We start from the raw sequence: 9,880 nt of genomic DNA, 5'->3' as shown, positions 1-9,880 counted from the left end.
GGTGATGCTGTAATAAGCCTGCAAATGGGTGACGCTGTAATAAGCCTGCAAATGGGTGACGCTGTAATAAGCCTGCAAATGGGTGACGCTGTAATAAGCCTGCAAATGGGTGACGCTGTAATAAGCGCGCAAATGGGTGACGCTGTAATAAACCTGTAAATGGGTGATGCTGTAATAAACCTGCAAATGGGTGACGCTGTAATAAGCCTGCAAATGGGTGACGCTGTAATAAGCCCGCAAATGGGTGACGCTGTAATAAGCCTGCAAATGGGTGACGCTGTAATAAGCCCGCAAATGGGTGACGCTGTAATAAGCCCGCAAATGGGTGATGCTGTAATAAGCCTGCAAATGGGTGACGCTGTAATAAGCCTGCAAATGCATGTCGTTATAATGCAAATGGGATCACTACATTTACTGAAGCTTTTAAAATAGACAAGTGGGGATATTGCCCATACGAACCATTCATTTTATATTTCTAATTTTCTAGAATGCAGTAGACAAATGTTAGCTAGAATCTGATTGGTTGCTATGGGCAACACTTCTTTAGTAAATATCCATGCTTGCCAACTTATAAATTCTCCTCCCAAGTAGAAGCCTGGGGAAGAGAAGCAGGTGGAGCGGAGTTGGGGGTGGGATGCATTATTAAGTCACGCCCCAAGCTGGATAGGGCGTGGCTAAATGATGCAATTCTCATTGAATCACACCATTAGGCCTCGTCCCCAAAACACGGACCCGTCGATCCCTGGTAATATTCTAGTGGAAGTGGGCAAAATGCAGGAGAAGTGTATACCCTTCCTGGGGTGCAGGAGGGGGGAAATCATGCGCCTCCCACGAATACCGGGAGGGTAGGCAAGTATAAGTAACTCTACCAGAGAGGTCTATGTAATGAGTCTTCATTCAGGATTCTGTGTAGCATACTCTCCAACATGACCCTATACACCAAGTACAAACTGCGGGGCTCCTGGAATTTGCAGGCAATTTACAATGGCAGTAACTTGCGTTTAATCTCCCTTCTCATAAATTAACTAGTTCAACTCACAAATGCAAAAACAGTAACGATCTCACTTGTGCTTTGGATTGTGTGCATATATTTTATTCCTGTTCTATTAAAATAGTTCAACTAAGATGACTGCAATTGTAAATTACTGGCAGGTCCAGGAGCAGAGTATTTGGTTCCTTTTGGTCATGTCGGAGGGTCCTGTCTGTAGTAATAAATCCATGGGTCTCTGCAGTGAGAATGTGAAGAGAGATCAGTAGTCTGTTAGTGGATTTCAACTCCAGTCCTCAAGTACAACAGGTCATATTTTCAGGATTTCTATCTGTAGAAACAGGTGGGATAATTACTGAGCCAGCATAACAGATTAACTGACCTGTGCATGATTTAAGAAATTCAGTGCACATGACCTGCTGGGAGTACTTGAGGACTGGAGGTGAGAAACACTGGTCTATATAGTAAGCCCCCCCCCCCAAAGTAGCCTATCATTGGGGGTCTGAACATTCAACCAGGATATTTATGCAAAGTCCCTATATTTCAGATTACTGATAGAAATGGGAGTAGGTTTCTGTAACAGGTTTACTACTCCCAAAATGAAACATTGTTTGGACTACTCACATGTGGGGGGTATTCAATAATTGTGGTTAAATGCTGCACCAAAGCTATTCAATCACCAGGTATTATCCCACGCGTAAGTCCCCGCAGTCGGACTGAACCTTGTAGCACAATTTACGTGGAACCGGTGGGTTTCAGCACCGGAATCATGATTTGTCGGTGTGAATAAAAGGATATTTAATGGCAGCATTTCCCTGCGCTGCAGGGCTTTTTGCCGCCATTTAGTCACGAGGTAAACCCTGCAGCTAACTGAATGCCCCCCTTCATGCTACTTGGCTTTCCTGGAGCTTTGCTATCAATTTGTGGTTCTCCTAATAGCATGAAGTCACACGTAACTGATGTGCTACCACAGCATACACGCAGAACGCCATTGGCACAGTTGTACCTACCTCCGGGAGGCATAGTGATTACGCTGGGGTCACTTGTCACATGACCCTGGCTGTTAGACGCATTCACTACAACGGTGTAACTAGAAAACGGGACCAGACCACGGATGGAGACCCACTCTTCACTCTCTTCACTTTCATGCAATATCCTTTTGAAATGGGTAATACTGCGAATGTCATCACCTGGTAATACAATAACAACATATCAAGGACACAACAGACGTCACATACAATGATATTAGTACTCACCAAGATCTATATGGTGATACGTGATACATACTGTAGATCTATATGGTGATACGTGATACATACTGTAGATCTATAAGGTAATACATGATATGTACTGTAGATCTATATGGTGATACGTGATATATACTGTAGATCTATATGGTGATACGTGATATATACTGTAGATCTATACGGTGATACGTGATATATACTGTAGATCTATATGGTGATACGTGATATATACTGTAGATCTATATGGTGATACGTGATATATACTGTAGATCTATATGGTGATACGTGATATATACTGTAGATCTATAAGGTGATACGTGATATATACCGTAGATCTATAAGGTGATACATGATATATACTGTAGATCTATAAGGTGATACATGACATATACTGTAGATCTATAAGGTGATACATGATGTATACCGTAGATCTATAAGGTGATACAGGATATATACTGTAGATCTATAAGGTGATACATGGCATACACTGTAGATCTAGAATGTGATACATGATATATACTGTAGATCTATATGGTGATACATGATATATACTGTAGATCTATAAGGTGATACATGCTATATACTGTAGATCTATATGGTGTTACGTGATATATACTGTAGATCTATATGGTGTTACGTGATATATACCGTAGATCTATATGGTGTTACGTGATATATACTGTAGATCTATAAGGTGATACATGATGTATACCGTAGATCTATAAGGTGATACAGGATATATACTGTAGATCTATAAGGTGATACATGGCATACACTGTAGATCTAGAATGTGATACATGATATATACTGTAGATCTATATGGTGATACATGATATATACTGTAGATCTATAAGGTGATACATGATATATACTGTAGATCTATAAGGTGATACATGCTATATACTGTAGATCTATATGGTGTTACGTGATATATACTGTAGATCTATATGGTGTTACGTGATATATACTGTAGACCTAGAAGGTAATACATGATATATACCGTAGATCTATAAGGTGATACATGATGTATACTGTAGATCTAGAAGGTGATACATGATATATACTGTAGATCTATATGGTTATACGTGATATATACTGTAGATCTATAAGGTGATACATGATATATACCGTAGATCTATATGGTTATACGTGATATATACTGTAGATCTAGAATGTGATACATGATATATACTGTAGATCTATATGGTGATACATGATATATACTGTAGATCTATATGGTGATACATGATGTATACCATAGATCTATAAGGTGATACATGACATATACTGTAGATCTATAAGGTGATACATGACATATACTGTAGATCTATAAGGTGATACATGATGTATACTGTAGATCTATAAGGTGAAACATGATATATACTGTAGATCTAAAAGGTGATACATGATATATACTGTAGACCTAGAAGGTAATACATGATATATACTGTAGATCTATAAGGTGATACATGATATATACTGTAGATCTAGAAGGTGATACAGGATATATACTGTAGATCTAGAATGTGATACATGATATATACTGTAGATCTATATGGTGATACATGATATATACTGTAGATCTATATGGTGATACATGATGTATACCGTAGATCTATAAGGTGATACATGCTATATACTGTAGATCTATATGGTGATACATGATATATACTGTAGATCTATATGGTGATACATGATGTATACCGTAGATCTATAAGGTGATACATGACATATACTGTAGATATATAAGGTGATACATGACATATACTGTAGATATATAAGGTGATACATTATGTATACTGTAGATCTATAAGGTGATACATGATATATACTGTAGATCTAAAAGGTAATACATGATATATACTGTAGATCTATATGGTGATACATGATATATACTGTAGATCTATATGGTAATACATGATATATACCGTAGATCTATATGGTGATACATGATATATACCGTAGATCTAGAAGGTGATACATGATGTATACTGTAGACCTAGAAGGTAATACATGATATATACTGTAGATCTATATGGTGATACATGATATATACTGTAGATCTATATGGTGATACATGATATATACTGTAGATCTAGAAGGTGATACATGATATATAATGTAGATCTAGAAGGTGAACAGCTTCCATACATTGGATAAGTGAGCAGACACTTATTTGATTCATTTATGAGATTATTTCACAACTTTCTTCTTATTTCTGGAACTGGTTATAAGAATTAAAGAATAGACCAAACAAATAGCACCACAAAAAACATCACGGCCTACGACGCTCCTAGGTTGAAGTGTATCGTAGCGACAATTTGATGTAGTTCAACAGACCACAATTTGACACCACAGAGATTTGAGAAAACGACCATTGATTCAGGGTCTAACAAAGCTCCTAATCACTCCAGCAGACCACACGGCGCCCAGACAGGAGATGAGGTTTCGCACTGATAGTAAAAACATTATACAAATCAAACAACCCAAATGTATTTTTTTTATTTTTAAAGAAGACGATAATAAGCATATCAGCAGTCTTCTCCTTCATCACTGCGAATGGATCGCTCATTTCACAGTAATTCTAAGCATCAATATTCTGATAGAAAGTATATATTCAGCCTATCCACTGCGGCAGATGGACGTCATCATCATCAGTTCAAAACTTGGGGTCAATAACCCACAAGTGAGCCACCCAGCTCTGTAAACTGGCAATTTTCCGCACTGTGCTGCCCCCCTGTCTGGGGCAGATGTCACACTGAGGAGTGGGGCCACCAACACTAGGACGAATAACACTGCCTGGGGCATCCTTTGGACACGCCAGGTGGCTCTATTGGCTACAGTTGCTGTCCCAGGCACCCTGCATGCTCTGGACTCTGCACTAAGCTTCCTTGCCTGGACATTGTGACTATGGTCCCCCGTTTCTTGGTGTCCTCGATGCTGAGAAATACAGGCAGGTACTTATCCACCATGCAATACAATCCGGGAGGCTTCTGATTGGCTACAGATTTATTCTGCAGCAGGACAACGACCCCAAACATCCAGCCGAAGTCAATAAGAACTATTGTCAGCGTAAAGAAGAACAAGGAGTCCTGGAAGTGATGATATGGCCCCCCCATAGAGCCCCGATCTCAGCATCATTGAGTCTGTCTGGGATTACATGAAGAGACAGGAGGATATGGGTAAGCTACATCCACAGAAGACCTATGGTTCTCCAAGATGTTTGGAACAATCTCCCTGCCGAGTTCCTTCAAAAACTGTGTGCAAATGTACCTAGAAGAATTGAAGAATTTATGCTGTTTTGAAGGCAAAGGGTGGTCACACCAAATAATGATTTGATTTAGATTTCTCTTTCTTTGCATTTTATTAAATGATAAAAAAAATAAAATAATACTTACTCTACATTCTCAGTACTGTACATGTGTCTGTTTGGTACTCAGCATAGGACTCATTTTGCAAGAACGCATCCTTACTGTATTTCAGCCGTATCTACACACCCTCTCCCACACTCATCTTGACACACTTTACAAAAAAAAAAAAGAGTGTATAAAATGCGACTCGACTGGCATGTGCTTTGGTATGCGTGTACAGCACTTTGGTACGCATGCATAGTGCAAATAAACATTATGATGGAGGTAAAAAAGATGTATTTATATCTAATTCTGTGTGGGCTCCATAACATTCCCACATATTCCAGGATACAGAATAATAGACTCTAATTAGCCCAATTACACCACTGCTGTCGTTTTAAAGGTTTTCTGTTTAAAATACAGGACCATATGTATTCTAGGTCAAAAACTGTGTACAATGGATTTTACACTGAGGTGCCTAGAACCGCGCGCCTCATCTGTTATATTGTGTTTATTGTCAGCGCTCTTAATCACCAAGCCAATAATTCTCCGCGGATCTTTGGTACCAATGGTTTAGTAATCTATATTTTTTCTTATAAGGTAGAACACGCGTGAGACAATTTCATCTTGGAAGTCGTGCTGTGGCACCCGTAACAGAGCGCAAGCATTATGTAAATGAAGATTATCTCCCTTTACAATTGGTGTTCATAATTCACAGATGTCAATAGAGATTTTGGGCTCTCTGGGGAAGTTCTGAGAGAGGTAGCCGAGGACTTAGAGGCTGAAATCCATAATCAAATATCTAGATTGATTGAGTCACTTGCACTTGTATTGATTTGAATTGGACTGGCCGTCCTGAGAGAATAATATAAGTGTGGCTAAGACTGATTTATGGCAATAAAATACATTCTATTGTGAATGGTAATCAAAAGATTTGGATTAACTCTTTGGGTGCAGCATCGGGTTTTGGGACAGCAAACCTGAAGGGGGTTCTCTAAGTTTACTTGCTCTGATTTACTAACAAGACCAGGCTGGCAAAGCATTTTTCTATAAAAATATAATGTGTCTATTATACTGTACATGTTACTGGATGTGAGACTTTTATATATTGTGCCAACTGTGTAGCAATTTTTAGTGTGTGAGTGGTATAAATAGATACATAAGCAACTATTATTATTATTATTATTATATTCTACAGATGTGTCTCGTACACCTATCCTTTGATGCATAGCATGGTTTAGACAGGCAGCAGTTCCCGGAACATGTGACACTATAATCACTACTGGGAAAATGTCTATGTATGCACAACAAAAAAGTTATTTCTCCTCGCTGTTGCTGTCGATCATCTATTGTATCACACAGTCCCAAGACAATTCTGTACGTGATCAATGAGGATCTTATCTTCAATGTAGCGATTATGTAACATCCAATCTCCCAATAACAGGAGTCGAGACTCAAAGAAGATGGAAATGAAAACAGTGTAATACGTCCAAAGCATGATTTATTATGTCACAAACACTCACAACATTAGGCCACTAAATGGTCATCTCATGTGGATTAATATTAGAAGGTATATCAAAATATGGCAACGCCTCCCACCATTAGGCCCTGCCCCCATAGTAATGAGGCCAGGGACGGCTGTCTACGGCCCAGCCTCCAAGCAGCTCCGCTGACATCAGACTCAGGGGAGTTTAAAGGTGTCTGAGTTTATTATAATTATTTGAATAACAGAGCAATAGATTACTGTACACTGGGATGCTGTCTGCATTGCTTGGCAGTCATGTTATGCATTACCGTTTGGCATGTTATGAACTCAGGATGGGGCTTAGAAGGGAGGGGGGCTACTTCCAGGTTCCACCACTGGTTCTTTGTTCATTTATTTACTAACTGTTGTCATCACTACTGACTGTTTTTTTTCTTTTCTTTCCCACTCCTGTCTCTCCAACTTTCCTCTCCTGGGTCACTCTCTCCTCCAGCTGGGTTGACCATGTTCAATAACTCAACCTCCCAAACAGCTGGTGGCTAGGAGACCTGAGCCGGATGATGGGGGGGGGGGGGGTTGGTGGAAGAGAGAGACAGAGGAGAGGTGTGAGAGAGAGAGAGATCACTTGAGGACTTGACTCAATATTACTTCTAAAATGTCACAGCCTGCCGACGAGACCCCAGAGTCAGGTCCCCGCACTTACCTTTGCGGGTCCTGTCCCACCGCGTTCTCCGGCTCCCGCGCTGTGCTGCTGTTATCTCCGGCGGGTCCCGCTGTCTTCTCTCCATCACGCTGACTCCCGCTGACTGCTCCGGCTACAGTACTCACAGGCTGGAAACCCCGTCCTCTGGTCCATGGGCACGGCCATCTTGGATTTGCCCACTGCCACCAATGAGGATGCTTCTCCTTCTCTCTCAGCCTACCAGCACCCTGCGTTCCCTATAAAAGGATCCCTACTGCTGACACAAGTCCCTTAATCTAAACTAAGCGAGCTTCCCCACTGCGCTCCATAGGTGCTACCACCGTTATCATACAGCTCCTTAGCCGCACCAAGCAGCCCGTGCTGCCACCATTATCATACGGCTCCCTAGCCGCACCAAGCTGCCTGTACTGCCACCATTATCACCTTACAGCTACCCAGCCGCAACCCGTGCTGCCACCATTATCACCTTACGGCTACTCAGCCACATCAAGTAGCCTCCGTGCTACCACCAATCAGTTTCCGGCTATCCAGCCGCATCAAGTAGCTTCCATGCTACCACTAACCACCATATGGCTGCCCAGCCACAACAAGTAGCTTCCGTGCTACCACCATCCTCCTCACGGTTTCCAGACACATCTAGTAGCTCCCGCGCTACCACGGTTCTCTATACGGCTTTCCAGCCGCATCAAGTAGTCTCTGTGTTATACCAAACCTCTACCAGTCTACTGCACCCTCTCATGCGGAGAATCTTCATCAAACCAAGTCTCCTCCAGAGAGCATCCGAGTTGAGTAATGCAGGTCCAAGGGCCAGCCCGGGAACACAGCCTCAAAATTCCACTACTGTGACAGTTTGCAATGGCCCGATGGACTCGGCAAGTGGTCAGGGATCTGGAGTGGATTCTTCCCAGGATGTTCTATCTCGTCTGGAAAGACAAGAGACTTCACAAATACAGCTTATCCAATTCATTCAGGACATGTCATCTCGCTTGGATAGCATTCAGGTTGTGTTATCTAACCCCGCTCTGGTAAATATTCAAGTTGCAGCCCCTCCTTCTGTGTTGCCTCCTCCCTTGGCACCACCCGCTGGTCGACTCCAGCTGGCATCTCCAAGCAAGTTCAATGGCAACCCCAAACTTTGCAGAGGGTTTATAAACCAGTGCGAGATCCATTTTGAGCTTCAACCATCCAATTTCCCGACAGCAAGGACCCGAGTAGCCTACATAATCTCTTTGCTCTCCAGGCAAGCTCTTGATTGGGCTTCACCTCTCTGGGAGTGATCGGATCCTCTTCTTGCTAATTACCCAGAATTCGTTTCCACATTTCGCAGGATTTTTGACGAACCTGGGAGGACCACTTCTGCCTCAGCAGACATTCTACGTCTTCGGCAAGGCAGCAAAATTATAGGACAGTATGCCATTCTATTCCAGACCCTGGCGTTGGAACTTAACTGGAATGAGGACACCCTCATAGCAGCCTTTTGGGCTGGGTTCTCTGAGAGACTCAAAGACGATCTGGCCTCCCGTGACCTTCCACCTAAACTGGATGATTTAATTTCTCTCTGCAACAAAGTAGATCTACGGCACCGAGAGCGTGCCATGGAGAGGGGCAGATTCGATGTCCAGCTCCTCGACTACATTCACCACCCGTGGCCGAAGAACCCTTGCAGGTCAATTGCTCCCGTTTGTCTGCTGAGGAACGACAGAAAAGACAGAGACAGAATCTCTGCATGTATTGTGGGTCATCTCAACATCTAGTCAAAACCTGTCCCATTCGTCCGGGAAACGCCTCCTCCTAACTTATGACAGAGAGGTTAAGTTAGGAGTTGCCATTGATTCTCATAGGAAGTCAGATTCCACCATCCAGGCTCAGTTGAAGCTTCCACGAGGTTCTAGAGCTACTCTACTTCTTTTTGATTCCGGAGCAGCAGAGAATTTCGTGACTATGGACTTTGTCCGAGAACATCAGATTCCTGTTTAAGCTTTACCTCGAGTCGTCACTCTAACCGCCATCGATGGTAGTCACATCACCAGTGGTACCAAGGATTTATCCTTCCTAGTAATTCCCAAAGCCTCTCACTCTCTAGTTCTTGGACTACGCTGGCTACAGAGA

The 9,880-nt window shown here is 42.1% G+C and overlaps 1 protein-coding gene across 1 annotated transcript in view; it reads right to left on the bottom strand.

Annotated features, from left to right (window-relative positions):
* LOC148454303 (usherin-like) overlaps window positions 1–9,880 on the bottom strand; it is a gene marked incomplete at both ends in the record, with an annotated part of 948,215 nt that overhangs the window by 327,192 nt on the left and 611,143 nt on the right. Inside the window, one exon of the mRNA XM_088461074.1 lies at window positions 1,999–2,178. Within this exon, the coding sequence (XP_088317200.1) occupies window positions 1,999–2,178 (180 nt within the window). The remainder of the gene's footprint in view (window positions 1–1,998; window positions 2,179–9,880) is intronic.

This window comes from Taudactylus pleione, unplaced genomic scaffold (assembly GCF_031769625.1).
Source record: "Taudactylus pleione unplaced genomic scaffold, aTauple2 ptg001012l, whole genome shotgun sequence".
In the NCBI taxonomy this organism is placed as follows: domain Eukaryota; kingdom Metazoa; phylum Chordata; class Amphibia; order Anura; family Myobatrachidae; genus Taudactylus; species Taudactylus pleione.
Note: the sequence above shows the minus strand (reverse complement) of the source record. Positions and strands in the feature narration are given on the sequence as shown.